Raw genomic sequence first — 23,183 nt, forward strand, 5'->3', positions numbered from 1 at the left:
AAAAAAAATTTTGAAAACCAGTGACTTTCCTACATACCAGTAGTAACTAGAAGATGAATGGGGAAAAAACTTCCCCTTATCTATTGTAACAAAAATTAGATAATATTTAGTAAGAAAGTTTGCAGGAGATGTTTACATAAAGAAAACTTCAAACCTTTTCTTCCTTGTACAAAGTAATATTTGAATTAGTGAGGAAAATACCAGTTTCAAGGTTGGAAAACAAAGCGTCTTTAAATGTATCAGTTCTTCCCTAATTTATGGATTTATAGCAGGTCAAATACCATTGTTTATAACTTAAAAAATATTTTAAAATCTAAATTAAAAATATGTTGAATTTGTTAAAAATCTATGCTGTGATCATTATTATTAAAGTATATTATCTAATTGCACAGATTAAAATAGGGTGGGGTTTGTATAAGAAATGTTTAACCCCGGTAGAGCCCTCCTGCCGCCGGAGAGATATCCACAGTTCTCAGCTGAAGGCTCTGAGGACAGATGAGGTGAAAATTAAATGTCAGAATATTGAGAGGCTCAGGAGGATGAACTGTTGGCCCTGGAGAGCATTTATGACAGAAGATGAATTGATAAAAGCCAAGTCTGTCCAAAGCAGAGAAACCAGGATTATTTGGATTTGCCACAAAATTTCAAGATATTTGTGAGCAGCACTTCAGTGAGTGTCTCCAGAATGGTGGCTCTCAATCCACCGTTGACTTTCTGCCTCACTTGTGCTGAACTTCGAGCTGCCACCAGATTATCCATCCTCCTCCCCACCTTCATTTACACTTAGTGGCAAGTGGCTGCCACCAGCTCAGCCGTCTGCTCTGTGCAGGCACGCAGACAACCTGTGGAAGGAACACCTAGGCAGGTGGTCCTGTTTGCCCGGATGAAGTTTCTTAAGGAAGAGACCCTCACATACCAGAATACTGTCTCTCCTTTTGAACTCAAGATGGGATCTCAGAAAAAAAGCGCTCAGGCTTCTTCCAACAAAGAGCTGGAGTTTGGAGGAGCTGCTGGATCCGACGTAGACCAAGAGGAAGTCGTAGATGAGGGAGCTGTACAAGATGTGGAATCATTGTCAAGTCTGATCCAGGAAACCTTGGACTTTGATCAAGCTCAGTAGATAAAATGCTTTAACAGTAAATTGTTCCTTTGCAATATCTGTTTTTGTGAGAAGCTGGGTGGTGAATGCATGTACTTCTTGGAGTGCAGGCATGTGTACTACAAAGCTTGCCTGAAGGCCTACTTTGAAATCCAGATCAAAGATGGCCAAGTTCAGTGCCTCAACTGTCCAGAACCAAAGTGCCCTTCAGTGGCTACTCCTGGTCAGGTCAAGGAGCTGGTAGAAGCAGAATCATTTGCTTGCTTCAACTGCCTTGTCATGCAGTCCACCTTGGACCTGATGGCAGGCGTGGTGTACTGCCCCTGCCCATGCTGCCAGCTGCTAGCTGCCTGTGATGCAGGAGCTGGGCTGCACCATGGGCATCTGCTCCGGGTGCAATTTTGCCTTCTGTATCTTGTGCAAATTGACCTACCACGGGGTCTCTGCTCCATGTAAGGTGACTACAGAGAAACTGATAGACTTATGGAATGAGTCCCTGCAAGCAGATGAGACCAATAAAAGATTTTTGGAACAGAGATATGATACGAGGGTTATTCAGAGGTCACTGGAAGAGATGGAGAGTAAGGAGTGGCTGGAAAAGAACTCAGAGAGCTGCCCCTGTTGTGGGGCCCCATACAGAAATTCGACGGCAGTAACAGATGATGTGTACTGGCTGTATGCAGTATTTCTGTGGGATTTGCATGGGTTTTCTCTCTGGAGCAAACCCTTAGCAACACTTCCCTGATCCTGATTCCCTGTGTTTCAATCAATTGTTCCATACCATGGATGTAAATGGAGATATTTGGGAAGATGAGATTGAAGACTAGTTAACTCTGCTCAAGCTGTGGAGGTGGAATGATTTGCCCTGCCCTTTCAAAACAGAGTAATCTTGCAGGATGCTTCGGCTGCCATTCATTCACTTTTCCCGTGTAGAAGATAAGGAAGAGTAAGATTTATATTTTCATTTGGGACTACTGACTAAAGCATGTTCAAACATTTTTCAGCATAATGTAAATATATACAATTCTAAGCCAAAGCTTTAGAAAATGGAAACTAAATGAAGAATATTAAATAGTCAATGTACCCAAAGCTCTAAATAGTTTAAAATTGAACATGTACTTTCTTCTCCAAGCCTGAGGTGAGAAGGATCAGTAGTTAAACTTACAGGCCCCTTGTGTCTGAGAAGCACCCCCATTTCTTCTGGAGCCCCCCAGTCCCTCCTCTTACAGCTGGGCTGGGCAGAAGCCACATTAAAATTGTGCCTGGAGCCTGTCCATTTAGTCCATATTTTCCCCTTCCCCAGCCTCAGCCTCTGCTAAGTGAGTTCTCTTTGGAGGGAGTCCTTTACTCAATGACTGATTGGATGGCCCGGTGCCATTTTGACTTTCTGCTTTTGAGAACAGAAGTTTATAATAATTTAGGAAAATATTTTTAATACCATAAGCACTGTAGGTCACTTGATATTTATTATTAGTGGTCTGTCTGTCTGTTTGTCTATCTATCTATCTTCTACTAGTTTGGATCCAAGTTGAGAATTTAAAGAGGCAAGCTCAGGAAAACTTGAGCCCTCTTCCATTTCCTGGGCAGTAGAGCCTGGATTCAAAACTTATCCTTGCTACCCTTCTGCTCCACGTTTTCTCCCCATATTTTAGGACAATTTTAATACTGACTCCAAAATCACATGTTTTAATTTCCTCTGCAGAGATGGGAGAAGCCCTAAAATACTCCCAAGCAGAACAAGCTGGATGTCTTTAAATTATCTGTTTTGTGAACATGTCCACAGCACTTTAGTTCAGTCTTAAGGTCCTGAGTTCTTCAAGTTCTTCTCTGGTGAGCTATGGGCAGTAGTCTCCCTGCCCTGTTTTATAGCAGCAGTGTGATGGCTGATAATTTTTGCTTGATATCTAGATTCCATTTCTGAGTTTTGCTGGCTTTTTGGATAACTCTCTTTCCTTATATTTTGTGGAATGGCTTGATAGCAAAATCACATTTTTCTAGAAAGAACAGAATTCAGCTAGAGCTTGTGAGCATGTTCTTTTTAACTACCTTGTCACTGAAAACCAAAGAATAACTTTTAACTGTTTTAGATGTGTGTGTATGTCCAAAAAGTCAGCAAGTACTGTGTTTCTGGACTGTCAATGAGGATGCTTAATCTTAAAAATAAAAATAATTTAGGGACTGGCGCTGTGGCATAGTGGGTAAAGCCCCCACATGCAGTGCCGACACCCCATATGTGTGCCAGTTCGAGTCCTGGCTATTCCACTTCTGATCCAGCTCTCTGCTGTGGCCTAGGAAATCAGTAGAAGATGATACAAGTCCTTGGGCCCCTGTACCTGCATGGGAGACCTGGAAGAAGCTCCTGGCTTCTGCCTTTAGATTAATGCAGCTAGTTGTGGCCATCTGGGGAGTGAATCAGAGGGTGGAAGATCTCTCTCTCTATCTCTGTGCCTCTGCCTCTGTAACTTTGCCTTTCAAACAAATAAATAAAATCTAAAAAAATAAGAATTAAAGATCAAAAGAAAAGCAAAGCTTAGCTCATTAAAAGAATGGTTGTCCTGAGATTTTATTACATATAAAAATTACATCATAAATATTAAAGATGATGAAGAGCAAATAGTTCAAGAAAGGATATTTAAAACTATTTGATTTTAGCTTTATACTATGTAGATTATTTAAGTATTTAAAAATAAATTGTATTGATAAATATTGAGCAGATATTAGGAGAGGAAACTACATAGTAAGCCCCAAAAGAGTAGAAAATTTTAACTGTGTAAGAGTTATGAGCCTAAAATAAACAAAACAAAATCAAAAGATCTTTGACAAATTGGGGAAAGATTTTTAGGAAACAATACAAATATATTTTTGAGATACTCATCTGTGAAGCCCAACAAAAAGAGTGAGATAATTACAAACAAAAGAGCAAATGAGCAGAGAATATTAACAGATATTTGAACATATATTCAATGCCCAGAAAAAAACTTATTAATAATTCAGGAATATATATTAAAATAATAGCATATCGTTTCCACCTATCAATTGATTAATAAACACCTTAAAATATTTAAATTTAGTGGTAGAGCTAGCTTTAAAATATTCTGACATCCTGATTCAGAAATGAAAATTAATATGACCTGATGGTGAGTTAGCTTGGTCATGGGAATAAAGATTTTTTAAAAATTCATCTTTCAGTTAATAATTATACTTTTCATAGATGATAATTACAGTCTTATGGATAACTGGAAAATTTTGTAAAATGTAAGACAATAGAGGATTGATTAAAACCATATTTGTATGGTTATTTTTTTCCACATAAATTAGATGAGTTTTTGAAGAGTAGTAATTACATGGATAATGTTCATAAAATTTTAACTAGAGAGAACCAAATCATTGCAGAAAACTGAATAGACAAGGTGACCCATAATTATATAAGAAATATATATTACATGATTCTAAAATATATTTTATGTAGTTATATGTGTGATATATGCATAAAAATTTAAAGATATTGAATAAAACAACAAATTATTTTTGGTCAATACAATTATGAATATTTTTCATTTTATAGTCTTCTGTAATTTCAAGTTATTTTAGGGTTACTATTTATTCATTAACATCAGTTAGAGTACTATGTATTCATTAACAACATTAAAAATAAGAATGGATAACAAAGATTCTGCAAAATAATTTTATTTGAGTTGCGAATGAATATTTCATATGTACATTATGCAGTATAAGAGAAAACTTCAGGATTAAAAGTTTGTACTACACATTTATAAGCATTAATGCTGGAAAAAACTGAGTTAAGACATACAAAATCTTTTTCTAACTAAAGATAACTGATTTACATTTTTGACAGCACAAGATTGCACTCCATTTTTAATAGCATATTATGAATGAGTTCACATCTAAAAGAATAATTCACTAACTATTAATTTCTCAATTGCCTTACAAGAAATCAATTAAGAGTGCCTTCAATGTTGGTACTGTTGGTTCAGCAGTAGCCTTTGCAGGAATACCCTCCCTCTTTTCTGTGTATGCAAACTATTAAAATCTTGCACCTAGGACAGAGCTATTTTCTTCTGAAAGACATACAGTTCTATCTTCCCCTACAATTGGCTGTTCTGCTGCTTTAACCATGAACTATATTCTCAGGATTGTCTTTTCTCATTGTTATACGTGCATGTTTCCAATTCTCCTATAGGAAAAAACCAAACAAATCCCCTAACATACCATGTTGCCTCCCATGAAATTCCTTTAATACAATTGAAAATAAAAATCTGAAATTGATTTATTATGCTTCTAGCTCCATGTTTATTATATTATTATTATTATTTTAACTCAATGTGTTGCTCTGAGTATTCTACAAATTGCTTGACTACTCAAAAAATGACTGAAGTTACCTGAAACTGAGAAATGTGTCAATAGATGATGGCTGTTAAATTAGTAAGCTGTAAGAGGACACATTTATCTGTCTGAAAAATTCTTTTAAAGTTTAACCTAGCTTCATCCTTCATAGGCTACTCTGTTCACCTTGCAACATTTGTCTTGAAATAGAAAATAAGTATTATAGATTTCCTTTTTATTTTTTGAAAGATGTATTTAATTATATGAAAGTCAAAGTTACAGAGGGAGCAAGAGATACAGAGAGAGAGAGAGGTCTTCCATCCACTGGTTTACCCCCCAAGTGGCTACACAGCAAGGCAGGGTTGAGCCAGACCAAAGCCAGGAGTTTCTTCCTGGTCTCCCACCTGGGTGACAGGGGCTCAAACACTTGGGGCATCCTCAACTGTTTTTCCCAGGCCATTAGCAGAGAGCTGGATCAGAAGTGAAGCAGCCAGGATTTGGACTGGCACCTGTATGGGATAATGGCTTCACTGGTGGCAGCTTTATCGGCTAGGCCAAAATGCTGGCCTCTGGATTTCATTTTTGTAAAAAAATTATTTATTTATTTGATGGAGATGAGCAGGAAGGGAAAGGCTGAGAGAAAGAGTCCAGTCACTCTTTTTTTTTTTTTTTTTTTTTTTTTTTTTTTGACAGGTAGATTTATAGACAGTGAGAGAGAGAGAGGGAGACAGAGAGAAAGGTCTTCTTTCCGTTGGTTCATCCCCCAAATGGCTGCCAAGGCCCGCACTGCACCGATCCGAAGCCAGGAACCAGGTGCTTCTTCCTGGTCTCCCATGTGGGTGCAGGGGCCCAAGCACTTGGGCCATCCTCCACTGCTTTCCCAGGCCACAGCAGAGAGCTGAACTGGAAGAGCAGCCGGGACTAGCACCAGCACCCATATTGGATGCCAGTACCGCAGGCGGAGGATTAACCAAGTGAGCCACACGCCTACCCCATCCATTCACTCTTAAATTTATGGTTCACTTATAAAGGTCTCCAATGGTTAGCGGGAGACTGAAGCTGGGAGCCAGGAATTCATGCAGGTCTCCCACACGGGTGGCAGGATCTCATTAACTTGAGCCATCCCCACTGCCACCCAGTGTCTGCATTAGCAGGAAGCTGGAGTCAGGAGCTGGAGCTGGAAATTTTACCCCAGTATTTTGACGTGCGACACAAGCATCTTAACTGCTAGGCTAAACGCCCACCCTGGATATTTTCTATGTCAATTCTAGAATGAATGATTGATTAGAGATTAACTGGGGTATGTCCTTCAAATTTAATCTTGGCAAAGAGACATTCTCAGTTTCCATTCTGAGTTTTTAAAAAATATAACATAAAGGGGGCTTAAGATTTTACAAACATCTTTTATATTTGGATCAATTTATTCTTTTAATAAGCAAGTGATGGACATGTCATTACCATTATTTCCATTTCATGGAAGAAAGAGAATTTCAAAGCTAAGTGCTTTGGTCAAGGTCACAAAGTAGGAGGGAGTGGGGGAAGCTTTCAGATCTAGGTCTTGTGACTCTTCCCACAGTCCAACATTGTGTACAGATTAGATACCAAATATCCAAATGGAGTTGCAGAAGGTCCAGTGTGGATAATTTATTGCTTTTTTTTTTTGTAGGAATTAATATGTCTTATACAACCAGAAATCTTGACTATACCAAATCCCTGGATACCAAATCACAAATCGGTAATTGTTAAGAAAGTCAAGCTTAATGCACACCAAGTACCTACATCGATACCAGTTGGTATTTTTTGTGCTTCTTTTAGATAACCATGTCATCTCTTTGAATTTGGAAAGACTGAATAAAAGTTTTTAGAAATCTAACCTGTTACCTTTTTATATTTTCTTTTTAAAAATTTTTTATTAAGCATTTATTTATTTGAAAGAGAGAGAGTACTGCCATCCATTAGTTCACTCCCCAAATGCCAGCAATGGCTGGAGCTGGCTGGGGCTGGAGCTGGAGCTGGGAGCCAATAACTCAGTGAGGTCTCCCACATGGATGGCAGGAATCCAATAACTTGAGTCATCACTGGTGCCTCCCAAGGTCTGCATCAACAGAAAGCTGGAATCAGGAGCTGAGACTGGGAGTGAAATCCAGACACTGTAACATGAGAAATGGGTATCCTAACAGGTATCTTAACTGCTAGACCAAATGCCCACCCCCTCAAAAGAATATTTTAAAAAAAAAAAATGGAAGCAAAGGAATGACCCAGTCCCTGGGTAACTGCAGGATTCGATTCTTCTGAGCTGTTTCTGGTAGTGGATTCTGAGCTTTAAAATCATGGTGCCCAAATAAATTCTCCAAAGAGATATGTAATTGTATAAAATAACTTTCAAGAAAATACAAAAAAAAAAAAAACAAAAACAAGATTAATGAGGAATTTAATAAAAGAATATGAGAAATTTCTCCTAAGGCAACCAGAGCTGGACTGAACCTGGAGTCAGACTTCATCTTTTAAAACAGAGCCAAGTTAGGAAGTTAGTAAGGAACTTTGCACTTTCTCCGTCTATTGCTTGAACCAGAAAACCATCAAGTGTGCCAGTGAATCAGAAAGCTTACCAGTTGTCCCTGATTATCAGTGCTTCTCCATGAAATGCTGAAACACTACCCCATTTTTGTATATTCATTTTTTTTTCTGTAGAAACTGATGTTTATTTTCCGTCAACCTCATTTCCATGTTTGTGTGAGAGCCCCTGACAAGCAGCCTAAGACCACTCAGTGGTTGTTCCCACCCACTCGGTGGCCTGAGCAGTGGGCGCTGCAGACCAGTCTTCAGTGGCAGGCTGAGCACTCCAGTCCTCAGTGGGGAACTGCTGAATAGGCACAGAGGGCACCTGCACGCCTTCGGACCAGTCAGCAACCTCAGGCTGAGTAGCAGTGAACTCGGGCGCTGGGGCCGTCCATTCACCCTGAAACTCCTCCTTGGTCACAGCTTTTTCAGCGGCGGCCTGCTCTTCTTTTTCAATCTCTTCAGGATCTCTGTAGAAGTAGAGATCAGGCATGACCTCCCAGGGGTGTTCACGGGAGATGGTACCACGCATGCGCAGAACCTCCCGAGCCAGCATCCACCACATCAGACCCACTGAATGGGCTCCCTTGTTGTTGCACGGGATGGCAATGTCCACGTAGCACAGAGGTGAGTCTGTGTTGCACAGAGCAATGGTAGGCAGGTTCACATAAGATGCCTCCATGAGAGGCTGGTGGTCAGCCTGAGGATCAGTAACCACCAGAAGCCGTGGTTCCCGGAAGGCTGCCTGGATCTGGTTAGTGAAGGTTCCAGGTGTGAATCGGCCAGCAATGGGAGTAGCTCCAGTGGCAGCAGCAAACTTCAGCACAGCTCTCTGGCCAGTGTTCCTGGAGGATATCACACTGACATCAGCAGGGTTTTCAATGGCCACAATAGCACGAGCCGCCAACAGCAGCTTCTCCCAGGTCCTCTTCAGATTGATGATGTAGATGCCATCACTCTTCCTTTTGTAGATGTACTGTTCCATCTGGAAGTCAAGGTTGGTGCCACCTAGGTGGGTTCCTGCTGCAAGGAACTTGAGGACGTCCTCCTCCTTCATTTGCAGGACATCAAGGGCTCCGGACATTGTGACAGCTTCCCCTTAAGTTACGCCGGGAATCAAAAACAACGCCGTATGGACCCCTCGCCGGGTAGCGCGGAAAAAAAAGCGTATATTCATTTTAAAGAGAAAGTTTTTTTTAAAAAAAGATTTGGTTTATTATTTATTTGAAAAACAGAGTTAGAGAGAGAGAGACAGAGAGAGAGAGAGAGAGAGAGATTGATCTTCTCTGTGCTTGTTCTCCCCAAGCGGTCGCAACATCCTGAGCTGGGCTGATCCGAAGCCAGGAGCTTCTTCTTGGTCTCCCATATAGTACAGGGATCTAAGAACTTGGGCTGCTTTCCTCTGCTGCTTTCCCAGGTGCTTTAGCAGAGAGCTGAATTGGAATTGAAACAGCCAGGACTCAAACTTGTGCCCATGCAGGTGCTACAGACAGTGGCTTAACCCAATGGGCCATAACAATGACCTCTGTATATTTATTTTTTAAAAAAAAGCAATTAAAATAATGAATGAAAAAAGTAAGAACTGCCATTGTAGTAAACAAAAGGGATTTTGAAAGAGCCTTTTCTGTTAAGAAACCGAGTTCCTTTCTGGAGAATTGAAGGGAGAATCTACTTTCTTGGCATTATCCAAATTCAAGAGGCTGCTTAGACTTTCTTGTCTTGTGGTTCCTTCTTATCTTCAAAGCCAGCAGTGGCCAATCAAATCTTTCTCAGATGACATCGTGCTGGTCTCTGCTTCCATAGTCACCTCCCTTTCACTGGTTCTGACTCTTCTGCTTCCTTCCTCTGTTGGAAACATCCTTATAGTCAGAGTCTCTAGGAGTTGGGATTTGGGCATCCTTGGGGAGGCATTGTTCTACCTACCACACAAGGAGCAGGAACTGCAGCAGAAGTCATCCAATCTCTGCTCATCCTCACTTCTCACCCCTATGCAGGGGCAGGTGCCTATTACCTGGCTGCATGTCTAAACCTAGCATGATGGCCAATACCTACTCAACAGTCTGAGGTTGTAATGAAAAACAGATTCAAGAGGCCGGCGCCGTGGCTCAATAAGCTAATCCTCCACCTTGCGGCGCCGGCACACCGGGTTCTAGTCCCGGTCGGGGCGCCGGATTCTGTCCCGGTTGCCCCTCTTCCAGGCCAGCTCTCTGCTATGGCCAGGGAGTGCAGTGGAGGATGGCCCAGGTGCTTGGGCCCAGCACCCCATGGGAGACCAGGAAAAGCACCTGGCTCCTGGCTCCTGCCATCGGATCAGCGCGGTGCGCCAGCTGCAGTGGCGGCCATTGGAGGGTGAACCAACGGCAAAAGGAAGACCTTTCTCTCTGTCTCTCTCTCTCACTGTCCACTCTGCCTGTCAAAAGTAAAAAAAAAAAAAAAAAAAAAAAAAAAAAAAAAAACAGATTCAAGGCAAATAATTCTAGGCAAATAAAAAATTCTAATGAAAAACAGGGTTTTTGCAAATACAAATTTACTGGAACACACAGTCCTGTCCATTTGTTTACAAATTATCCATGTCTACCTTCCTGTTCCAACAACAGAGTTGAGTAGTTGCAACAGTAGTTGCCACAGGGACTGTGTAGCCCTCAGGTCTAAAATATTTATCATCTGGCCTTTTACAGAAAACAAGTGTGTTTAGCTCTGCTGTAGAGTATTGCCCTCTTTCTAATTTATCCTTACTCCTAGTTTGTAACCTTTCACAGTGTCTACTGACAGCCAAGTATACGGTCCTGAACCATTTCCCCTTGTGTGTGCTCTGAACATCACTTTTCATACTGCCATCATTGGTAGCCTTCCATAAGGTATGATCATTTTATCAACTTGCACTTAGTCTTACACTTACAGAACCAGTAACTATGTTGAAGAGAAAAGTAGTATGAAATGCTAGGTTAGCTTCATTCTAAAATCTTGTTCAAGTAGCTCTGATCTAGTAGCTCTCCAATGCATCTGAACACATAGCTTTTGCATTTTTCTCTAGCTTTTGTAGCTGTATTCAGTATGAGGACTGATCCAAGCAATCTGGTCCACCAGTATCAGAAGAGTATTTTTAGTTCTGCTATTACATTTTTGTTGCCTTCAAGTCTGTGTTATAATTATCCACATTCCTTTCTATCTTGTTCTGTCATCTTTTGTGTTTAGCTTATTATTTCATTACAGATTTTGTTCTCAGGCACTATGCTTTTTTTACTTTCTAATGATGTAAGTAGGTTTTATGAAATATACTTCTGCATCCTACAGATAATTTTCTCAGATGAACTTATCCCTGACTCTTCTGAGTAACATTTCTATCCCCTTGTTCTGCACTGATTTATGGGAGCCCTCATTTATGCAGTTTCGTTTCCATTCTCTTTATCTATCTATTAACTCAGAAAAATCAATCCAGACTTGGTAATAAATTGGTTGCAGTTAGTTCCACTTCTCAGATAAACAACAAAAATATTTATCATATTTGTCAACTAGAGGGCAAATAGATGCACAATTTCCATTGTCAGTCCACTTTTCTAACAATTTATTTCATCTTCTATGTATCTTTGCTCCTTTCATAGGAATTTTCCCCACTGTTCATTGTTTCTGATTCTTAACAGAAAAAGCTCCTTAAAAATTACTTTTGTTTATTGCAATGACAGTTCTTAAATCTGTCATTCATTATATATATATATTTTTTTTTTTTCTTTTTAAAAAAATGAATAGGACACTACTACATTCCGAAGTCTGAAATGAGGTTGACAAGTCAGGTGAAAGGAGCCAAGTGGGTTGGAAGAAGGAGAAACCTGGAGTTAGAGAATTAGGCTGGGAGCAACAATTTTCACTTCCCTTATAGCTGAATAATGTAGACTAACAAGTATTGGTTTTCTAAATTCTAAGGATTAAGATCAGGAACAATTACTCAACTATGCATAATCCTTCTTGCTTTATTTTTTTAAAAAAATAAGCAAGTCTACAATAACTCAGGTACTTATTTATCTAACCCTAGTTATTTCCATCTTGCTGTTTGTCTGAAGAGATTGTGACCCACCACATTCACAAACGGATACTGCTTCTTATGAAAGCAGAAGGCTACCTGCATGACTGAAAGCTAAATAAATGCCTTTATCTAAAAATTCAGAAAATGGCACTAGTAGTGGGATTTTACCTTGGCAAAAACAAGACAATAGCAGAAAGGGCAAGAGGAAGAAACATGAAGCTTACCCCATAAGAGTCCTTCAGTTTAAAAAAATAGAGTATTCAAATAGAGATGCATGCTCTCTAGCTTTTAACAAAGACGTCAATAGTAGATTGTATGCTCCAAAGTAAGTGGCTGTACAGAACTAGTTAACCAGCTCACACATGTTCAGGCTATAAGAGTTTAAGTTTGTTGGAGACTGGACAATATTTTGTGAGAATTTCTTTGTGTGGAACTCTGCTTCCTAACAAACCCAGAAAGGGACAGATTCTTTGCTGAAATTGGTGGACAGTGTGTACTGATACCTGACCCACACCAGAGAATAACAGCGTGTAGTGGGAAGAGAGACTCTGAAGCTATTTGTGAAAGCAGAGTACAGGCTGAATACAGAAAACCACGCATTTTCTCCAATAGTGGGCTGAAGGTTTGGAGACCCTGAAGAACAAGCATGGAATCTGTGTCCATCCTAAAAGCGTTGGCCTGGGATTGCTTACAAAGGAGTTCTTCCCAAAAGGGTGTCTTCCAGAGTATAAGAGGGATTCAACAAGTAGAAACTAAGTGGGTACCACCATTGGGTGCAGAAACCAAGGAGATGTTGATGGTGGCCCGCTGAAGGAGCACTTGCCAGGTCAGGGGAACTGTGCTATTGAGGATCCTGAAGGAAGTCTCCAACGGATCTAAGAAGCACCACAATGGGCTGGCGCCGCAGCTCAATAGGCTAATCCTCTGCCTGTGGCACCGGTACCCTGGGTTCTAGTCCTGGTCGGGGTGTAGGATTCTGTCCTGGTTGCCCCTCTTCCAGGCCAGCTCTCTGCTGTGGCTCGGGAGTGCAGTGGAGGATGGCCCAAGTGCTTGGGCTCTGCATCTGCATTGGAGACCAGGAGAAGCACCTGGCTCCTGGCTTCAGATCAGCACAGTGCGCCGGCCAGCACGCGGCCACGGCGGCCATTGGGGGGTGAACCAACGGAAAAAGGAAGACCTTTCTCTCTCTCTCTCTCTCTCTCACTGTCCACTCTGTCAAAAAATTCTAAAAAATAAAAAAACCTTAAAAAATAAAAAGCACCACAAGAACTAGGATGAAGTGTAATTGACCACCAAGAGCAGAGACGATCTGTGTCATCAGTCAGGTGAGAGCTTTCTTCCTTACCTAACCTTCATGACCTCTCCCTGTTCTGAACCTCGAGGTCATAAAAGGGAGTAGTGGCTGCCCCCTCAGCTGATCAGAGAGCCCCCAGAAGGACTCACAGACAGCACTCTGGAGTTCTTACTGTGAAATCTTCAGGCTAGACACTATGGCTACTGAGCTGAGGGAGGAGAGAGGGAGAGAGAGTTGGGGGACAAGAGGTGGAACTGGGGCTGCAATTATGTATCTGAAAGTCACAGGATGCAGAGGAATGCGTGGGACTGTGCGAGATTTCCCAGGAAATGCCCAGCCTGCCCCCTAAAAGAAGAATAGGGAGAAAGAATTTGTGGGAAGCATCACTAATTAAATGAAGAAAAGTAGAGGATGAATTTTTTTTTAATTCTAAGAACAGCTTCGCATAAACTCTTCCTTTTGGTTAAATGCCCTCATTTATAAGGCCTCTGCTGGACACCGAGGTTTCTGTCTGTGATCACGTAAGAGGTCATGAGTAAAAGGCCATTCAGTAATTACATCCACAAGTTTGATGTTACCAGTCTGTAGAAGAAATGAATGTGGCCATTTAGCCATAAATGTAAAGGAGAACAGGACTACTATGGAATGCACTTTGGGTTATTTATTCACCTTTTGTGTCACACTCTCATTTGCTCTTATACAGGACTAGTAATTCTGCCAGGAGTATCTCTTAATATGTGAGTAAATTTAATATCTGCAGTAGCAATGACTGCGATTTACTGATCTACACTTTTCCAAGCCCTGTCTAGGCCTCTTTTGTACAATACTGCTAATCTCCCTTGGAACAAAGGAAAGAACATGTACTGACCAAGGACACAAATTAGGTCATGCCAGAGAATTCTTATTTCCCATGCATAGCATCAGTGAGTGGTCTGTTCCAGCCTATTAATTATTTAAATAGTTATTATCTATGTTTGTCCTTGCTTGAAATGAAAACTGCTGACTTCAGCTTATCTGCATCGCATCTTGTAGCATTACAGAGAGTGCCTACAAAACCTTTTCTAGCAGAGACGAAGGAAGAGGATGACTGTTACTGTGAGCTGGGAACCAGGTCAGTCATTTTAACACAATTATGCCATCTAATTATGACCACAAAGCTGTCTCTTACCTTCACTTTGTAAACAAAAAGACCAAGGTCACTAAGTTAATGAGTGACAGGGCTCTGGCTATAATTCTAGGGTCTCATTCCAGAACCTAGATTGTAAAATATAGGTGATATATTCAATGCATGATACCATTTAGAAAGTGTTTTATAAATCATATCTTACTTTATTTCTCCTTATGAAAGCAGGTGAGATTTGAATGTTAAAAGGCTGATTTAGGTCCTGGCACTGTGGCATAACTGGTAAAGTCGCCACCTGCAGCGCCAGCATCCCATGTGGGTGCCAGTCCGAAGCCCTGCTGCTCCACTTATGATCTAGCTCTCTGCTGTGGCCTGGGAGAACAGTGGCAGATGGCCGAAGTCCTTGGGCCCCTGTACCGACACAGGAGACCCAGAAGAAGCTCCTGGCTCCTTGCTTTGGAACGGCCCAGCTTTGGCCTTTGTGGCCATTTGGGGAGAGAACCAGCAGATGGAAGACCTTTCTGTCTGTAACTCTGACTCTCAACTAAATAATAAAATCTTTAAAAAAAGGTGCTGATTTTAGAGCATTTGTAGAGCTGAACAAAAGAGCTATTTTAAGTAATCCAGTGAGCCAATGGACTTTATACCAAAGAAAAGTGAAGTATAATCTGGAATTTCATTATTTTCAATAATAATTGCCTTGTTTTGCTAGGTTGAAAAAATACTCCCTTGTAATTAATTTGCTTCTTCATCCTTGAAACTTGTGAATATTTACTTATTATGGGGAAAAAAAAGAAAACAAAATCATTACCCTAGGTGGCCAAGATATGATTAAGTTAAAGATCTCCAGAGGCAGAGATTATCCTGGGTTTGTTAGGTAGCCCTAAATATAATAACACTGCATTCTTACAGAGGAGAGGCAAAGAAGGTGTGAGACAGGCTGCAGAGGGGAGGACACACAGATGTACCCAAAACTAATTCCAGAATGAAACAAAAGAGATAATGGAGAAGATCAATCAATAAAAGAAGACAAAAGAGCATTTTGTATAGCTGAACAAAAACAAATTTTTAAATAGAAAGATATCTTTAAGAAAAAAGTAGGATAAATAAAAGAACATCACCAAGTAGGACAAAGATAATTTAAAGAAAGTCTTAAAATTTCCAGAGAGTGAAATATATTTCCTACAAAGGTATATATACACATACACATACATGCACACAAAGACATATACAACACACAGACACACACAGACACACACAATTTATATCAAACTTTTCTAGATTTAAGAAGACAATGAATAAATGTCTAAAAAATTCTTAGAGGAAAATGATTTTGGACCAAGAATTTCACATTAGTGAAATTTGCATGTAAGCAGAAGAGTTAAACTCTTTACACACACATTTAAAATACAAAAACGCACAGAACCTCCTTACAACCATTATGGAAGACAGTATGGAGATTCTTCAGAAATCTGAAAATTGATCTATCATATGACCCAGTCCTTCCACTCCTGGATATTTACCCAAAGAAAATGAAATCATCATATGAAACACTTATCTGAACCCCCATGTTTATGGCAGCTCAACTCAAATAGCTAACATATGGAATCAACCCAAACATCCATCAACTGATAACTGGATAAAGAAATTGTGATCTATATGCATGATGCAATTCTACTCAGCCATAAAAAAGAATGAAATTCTGTCTTTTGCAATAAAATGTATGCAACTGAAGACCATTATGCTTAGGTAAATCAGACAATCTCCAAAAGACAAAATATCATATGTTTTCTCTGATTTGTAGTAACTAATATATAGAATACAAGATAGAGTAATGTATATGAGGGAAGTCAACATTTTGAGATTTGATCATTGTTTATAGCTCTTGTCTATACTCCTGAGGAAGAGTAGTTTTTTCTACTTACTGCTTGTTTAATTCTTTATTTAGTGGTGGATTAAGCTTGTAATTATAAAGTAAATTAATCTGGAAAACATCATGCTGAGTGAATTAAGGCAGTCCCAAAGGGACAAATATCATATGTTCTCCCTGATCGGTGACAACTAACCACCACAAAAAAGGAAACCTGTTGAAGTGAAAGGGACACTGTGAGAAACAGTGACTTGATCAGCTCTTGTCCTGACTGTTGATGTAAAATTTAATACTTTATCCCTTTTAGTATTTTTTTGTTCTAGTTAATACTATTGGTTGAACTCTGTAATTAACACACAATTATTCTTAGGTGTTTAAATTTAACTGAAAAGTGATCCCTGTTAAATATAAGAGTGGGAATAAGAGAGGGAGGAGATGTATGGTGGAATTATAAATGTGCCAGGGGATTCTAATACAATCCCATCAAGGTGGCATGTACCAATGCCATCTCACTAGTCCAAGTGATCAATTTCAGTTTACAATTGATCATACTGATAGGTCTAAGAGTCAAAGGGATCACACAAACAAGACTAGTGTATGCTAATATTAACTGATAGAATCAAAAAGGGAGAGAATGGTCCAACATGGGAAGCGGGATACACAGCAGACTCATAGAATGGCAGATGTCCTAAATAGCACTCTGGCCTCAGAGTCAGTCCTTAAGGCATTCAGATCTGGCTGAAGAGCCCGTGACCCATGAGAGTATTTCGGGCATGGAAAGCCAAGACACTCTGGCAAAAAAAAAAAAAAAAAACAAACAAACAAACAAACAAACAAACAAAAAAAACTAAATGACCTAAATGAAAGATCTCTGCGAGTGAGATCCCAGTGGAAAGAATGGGCCATCAAAGAAGGAGGTACCTTTCTCTGAAGGGAGGAGAGAACTTCCACTTTGACTATGACCTTGTCAGAATAAGATCGAAGTCAGCGAACTCAAAAGGCTTCCATGGCCTTGGCAACTCATGACTAGAGCCTTGGCAACTCATACTGACGCCATAAACAAGAGTGTCAAATTATTAAGTCAACAACAGGAGTCACTGTGCACTTACTCCTCATGTGGGATCTCTGTCCTTAATGTGTTGTCCAGTGTGAAGTAATGCTATAACTAGTACTCAAACAGTATTTTATACTTTATGTTCTGTGTGGGTGCAAACTGATGAAATCTTTACTTAATATATACTAAATCGATCTTCTGTATATAAAGAGAATTGAAAATGAATCATGATGTGAATGGAATGGGAGAGGGAGTGGGAAAGGGGAGGGTTGCGGGTGGGAGGGAAGTTATGGCGGGGGAGGGGAAGCCATTGTAATCCATAAGCTGTACTTTGGAAATTTATATTTACTAAATAAAAGTCTGAAAAAAAAAGAAAAGAAAAAGACTAACCCATTAAAAAAAAGAAATTGAAGAAATCAAATGACAAAAAAAAGTATGCCATTTTAAAATTTTTTTTAAAAATGAAGAAAGGATGTGTAGGACAGGAAGTATCATAATGCTTTTAAAACTGTGTGTGTGTATGTATATATATATATGTGTGTGTGTATATATATAATATATACACACATATATATGTATATGTGTGTGTGTGTGTGTGTAATATAGGGGTTGGCACTGTGGTACAGTGGGTTAAAGCCCTGGCCTGAAGTGCCAGCATCCCATATGGGCACCAGTTCTAGTCCCAGCTGCTCCTCTTCAGACCTAGCTCTCTGCTATGGGCTGGGAAAGCAGTAGAAGGTGGCCAAAGTCCTTGGATCCCTGCACCCACTTGGGAGACCTGGAAGAAGCTCCTGGCTTTGGATTGGCACAGCTCCGGCCGTTGGGGCCAATTAGGGAGTGAACCAGTGGATGTAAGACTTCTCTCTTGGCCTCTCCTCTCTCTGTGTAACTCTTTCAAATAAATAAATAAATATTTTTTTAAAAAACTGTATATATGAAATATATGAAATCTGTTCCTTTTTTATAAATAATTTTTTAAAATAATAAATCATGATATCAGTAAAACAAAACAAGTCAAAAAGGACACATGGGAATAGAAATAGTGGTATATAATAAAATAAGATAAAATTATATTATTATGACTATGTAATTGCTGATGAACAGTGAAAAAAAAGCTTCATATGAAACTAACCAATTAAATGGCAGTATATTGAGACAAACAAGTAAAAATATGATGATGTGATTATTTTATTCAAGGAGAGGTTTTTGTACTAAATAACGCTACATGCTGACATTAAAAAGTTGAAACCTATCAAACTTGAAAGATAGTCATCAAAGTACATATGAATAACAAATCACTAGGGGGAAGAAAATTAAACAAAAAGTGCTAGTCGTTAATTTTTATAAGAAAATCAAGGGGAAAACCTTCATCAAACACAGATAGGAAACCAAATACTAAAATAAGTTTCAATGTATCAATCAGAATACATGTCAATGGATCCATATTGAAATTCAGAAATCCATATTGAAATTCAGAAAGGCATACTGAGGCAAAAACAGTCCAATTACAGACTGTTTAGAAAATATTATCAAAAAGCAGAAAAATTATTCAATACATAATTTCTTGATATCTAAACTTTTTTCGATCAGCAAGAAATGAAAAGTCATTGAGGCTTGTATAATCTAGATACAAAACCAGATCAAAAATATGAGAGAATTGTGTACAAATTTTATTATGAAATGATGTGAAAGCTCTCCTAATATATGAACAGATAGATATAATAATGTTTAAGAAAATATAAATTCTTACTGAGGGTTTAGTCATAGAAATGAAATAATTGTCAAGTATTAAGTAATTTCTATTAATGCAATCACTCCATTAACAAATTTTAAAAGGAGAAGACATGGCATCCCAAAAGATTCCAAAAAAAAGTGTATAACTAAATGCCCACTCTTTATAAAATTTGTAGTAAACTAGATGGAAGAAAACTTCTTAAGAGGGTCTCTATAGGGGCCCAGTGCTGTGGCGCAGCGGGTTAAAGCCCTGGCCTGAAGTGCTGGCATCCCATATGGGCACCCGTTCTAGTCCCAGCTGCTCCTCTTTCTATCCAGCTCTCTGCTATACCTGGGAAAGCAGTAGAGGATGGCCCAAGTCCTTGGGCCCTTGCACCCTCGTGGGAGACCCAGAAGAAGCTCCGTTGCAGCCATTTGGGGAGTGAACCATCAGATGGAAGACCTCTCTCTCTCTCTACCTCTCTCTGTAACTGTCTTTCAACTAAATAAAATAAACCTTTTTTTTAAAAAAAGAAGGTCTCTATAAGAAAATAACACAATGCAAAAATCACATTGTACCATAGAGTTTGGAAGCATTGACAATGAAATCTTTCAAATATATAGAAGTAAACCCAATGAGGAATATATTAAACTGATATTTATTTGAAGAAACTGCAAGTCTTTCCTGAAAGTCAAAAAAGGAAGACCTGAATAAATAGAAAGTTACCCTTTTACTGAGTGGAGAGAGTGAATAATTTAAGAATGACAGTTAACTGACTTTAATGGAATAGTGCAATACATACAGGATTTTAAGATGAAAATTTGTGATGATGATTCTAAAACTAATGCATCTTTAATTTTGTCATGAAAGAAAATGCAGAAGGATAATGAAAAAATTTTAATATAGAAGGAAAAAATTAGATTTGATTGCATAAAGTTTTAAATACTTGATCATAAAGTATTATAAAAATTGAAAGCAAGTGGAAGTTTGGCATACTTTAAGATGCTAATACAAATATTAAGTAACTGATACAAATAGACTGAAAAAGACAACGACATAAATAATAAAAGGAGTAGAGGCCATAAATAGCAATTAATAGAAAAAGAAAAATCATCAATAACAGGAAAAGATGCTTGTGGTTCTCAGGGAAATGAGCAGATTGTGAGGGTACTGTGAATCAAGGCATTTACATGCAAGTTTTTCCCAGGAATGTAAGCTGGTGACGTGTTTTAGGGAGAAATTTGTAACCATCAAAGCCTCAATTGCCCATACTCTTATATATAGCAATATTTACTCATGTGCAGAGAGAGGCATGCACAAAGGTATTTGTTACAACATTGTAAAAATATGAAAAAAAATTGAAGGCAATCTAAATGTTCATCAATACAGCAGTGGGTAAATAAAAGATGGTACATTCATAATACAGTATTTTGTATAGGAATTAAAAATGAAGCCGATCCGTGTGAATGACACAGGGAAATAAGACATACTGAGTGAACTTAAGGTCCGTTTAATACCATTTATTAAAAATAGACATGTTTTATGTTTATATATATAAATATACAGAAAATGGTATATAAGGATGTAAAATAATCTTTTAACAGTTGTCACCTTTGGAGAATGGGATTTAATGGGAGAGGGGAGGGAAAGGAAGTGGGGACCATTTACTTTTCATGCAAACATATCTGTATATCCTAAATTCTTCATATTAAATGTTATTTTATAATAAAAACTAATAGTCATATATAGAATCTATTAAACACACACACACATTTCCTAAAGCTTTTTCATTCTGGATAGACACTTTTCAAAAGGTGCTAATCCTCCTCTGAGTTCAACTAGAAAATCTGGATAAAATATGTTACCAAATCTATTGAAGAATATCAGAGTGTCAACGTGTTGTTGAGAATTTACTGGGCTATGGTCCAGGAAAGAATGGATGTAAGAATGAGCTTTTCATCTTGAAGAATTTGCAGAGGGTAGTGCTGAGAAATCACAGACCCGAATGGTGTCATGGACATCTCATGAGACTAAGGAACGTGGACTTGGATTCCAGAGATCACCAAAAGGGGCTCTGGTCAAATTGACTTTGCTGAGACCCTGCAGGTCTGCAGTGCTGAACTAGAGGGAACCAGGGGTAAGCAGCAGCCTTCCCCAGGTCCTGCAGTAGCATTTTGTCATCCCATTTTTGCATTTCTATGAGCTGTATTGTATATCCACCCCCCAAACTCATTATTTTTTTAACTTTTATTTAATGAATATAAATTTCCAAAGTACAGCTTATGGATTATAATGGCTCCCCCACCCCCGTAATATCCCTCCCACCTGCAACCCTCCCCTTTCCCACTCCCTCTCCCCTTCCATTCACATCATGATTCATTTTCAATTCTCTTTATATACAGAAGATCAGTTTAGCATACATTAAGTAAAGATTTCAACAGTTTGCTCCCACACAGAAACATAAAGTTAAAAATACTGTTTGAGTACTAGTTATAGCATTGAATCTCAATGTACAGCACACTAAGGACAAAGATCCTACGTGAGCAGTAAGTGCACAGTGACTCCTGTTGTTGACTTAACAAATTGACACTCTTGTTTATGGCATCAGTAATCACCCTAGGCTCTTGTCATGAGCTGCCAAGGCTATGGAAGCCCCCTGAGTTCACTGACTCTGATCATATTTAGACAAGGCCATGGTCAAAGTGGAAGTTCTCTCCTCCCTTCAGAGAAAGGTACCCCTTCTTTGATGACCCGTTCTTTCTTTCCACTGGGATCTCACTCGCGGAGATCTTTCATTTAGGTTTTTTGTTTTTCCCCCAGAGTGTCTTGGCTTTCCATGCCCGAAATACTCTCATGGGCTTTTCAGCCAGATCTGCATGCCTTAAGGGCTGATTCTGAGGCCAGAGTGCTGTTTAGGACATCTGCCATTTTATGGGTCTGCTGTGTATCTTGCTTCCCATGTTGGATCGTTCTCTCCCTTTTTTATTCTATCAGCTAGTATTTGCAGACACTAGTCTTGTTTATGTGATCCCTTTGGTTCTTAGTCCTATCATTATGCTCAATTGTGAACAGAAATTGATCACACGGACTAGTGAGATGGCATTGGTACATGCCACCTTGATGGGATTGAATTGGAATCCCCTGGTATGTTTCTAACTCTACCGTTTGAGGCAAGTCAGCTTGAGCATGTCCCGAATTGCACATCTATTCCCTCTCTTATTTCCACTCTTATATTTAACAGCGATCACTTTTCAGTTAGGTTTCAGCACTTAAGAAGAATTGTGTATTGATTACAGTATTCAACCAAAAGTATTAAGTAGAACAAACAAACAAAATACTAAGAGGGATAACATATCAAGTTGCTCATCAACAGTCAGGGTGAGGTCTAATCAAGTCACCGTTTCTCCTTGTCGCTCCCCCTCTTCGTGGAGGAACGACACAGGACCCTGCGCTGTTCTTTTGTCTGCTCGGCCCTCCCCGGGTTTGCTGCTGGTTCTTCCCGGGTTGGCTACTGTCCCTTCCACCTCCGTGGAAGGGCGGTTCCCCCTGGCCACTTTCCCCACTTCCGCAGGGGAGCGGCATACCGCCGGCCGGCTCTCTTGGGGGCTGCACAGGTGTTCCCCTTAGATGTTCCCCTTAGATGTTCCTGGTGCATGCTGTCTCTCTCCTCCTTTATAGTCCTCCTCTGCCAATCCCAACTCGGCTGCCCACACGCTGCTCTCCTCCAATCAGGAGCAAGTCCTACAGTTTATTGGCTGAACTGGAGGCAGCTGTGTAGAAGATGTTTTCTTCTCTCCCAGCGCCATATTGTGGGAGAGCAGATGCATAGAATAAGTCTTAATTCCAGTAACTTAGTCTAGTCCGAGTTGCTCCCAGTTGCTCCCCACACTCCTAGTGTTCATTTCACTTTAACAGGTTTCCTTTTTGAGCTCAGTTAGTTGTCACCTATCAGGGAGAACAAGTGGTATTTGTCCCTTTGGGACTGGCTTATTTCACTCAGCATAATGTTTTCCAAATTCCTAACAGGGATCACTTTTCAGTTAAAATTTAAACACCTAAGAATAATTGTGTGTTAATTACAGAGTTCAACCAATGGTACTAGAAC

The 23,183-nt window shown here is 39.5% G+C and overlaps 1 protein-coding gene and 1 pseudogene across 1 annotated transcript; one reads left to right on the forward strand and one right to left on the reverse strand.

The window, feature by feature from the left end:
• The first annotated feature begins 511 nt into the window (after nt 1–511).
• On the forward strand, nt 512–1,926 carry LOC100342760 (E3 ubiquitin-protein ligase RNF14 pseudogene; annotated as a pseudogene).
• Nucleotides 1,927–8,119: 6,193 nt separating this feature from the next.
• Nucleotides 8,120–9,162, reverse strand: LOC100340199 (small ribosomal subunit protein uS2-like). The gene has a single exon (XM_002707914.5). The coding sequence runs from the start codon at nt 9,084–9,086 to the stop codon at nt 8,199–8,201; it is 888 nt and encodes a 295-aa protein (XP_002707960.3). The 5' UTR covers nt 9,087–9,162; the 3' UTR covers nt 8,120–8,198.
• Between the last annotated feature and the right edge of the window lie 14,021 nt (nt 9,163–23,183).

The sequence above is a fragment of the Oryctolagus cuniculus genome, chromosome 1, assembly GCF_964237555.1.
Source record: "Oryctolagus cuniculus chromosome 1, mOryCun1.1, whole genome shotgun sequence".
NCBI classification, from domain to species: domain Eukaryota; kingdom Metazoa; phylum Chordata; class Mammalia; order Lagomorpha; family Leporidae; genus Oryctolagus; species Oryctolagus cuniculus.

Bases quoted from the DNA above. Each gene is read 5' to 3' on its own strand.
- LOC100340199 (XM_002707914.5), bottom strand. From the start codon at position 9,086: ATGTCCGGAGCCCTTGATGTCCTGCAAATGAAGGAGGAGGACGTCCTC.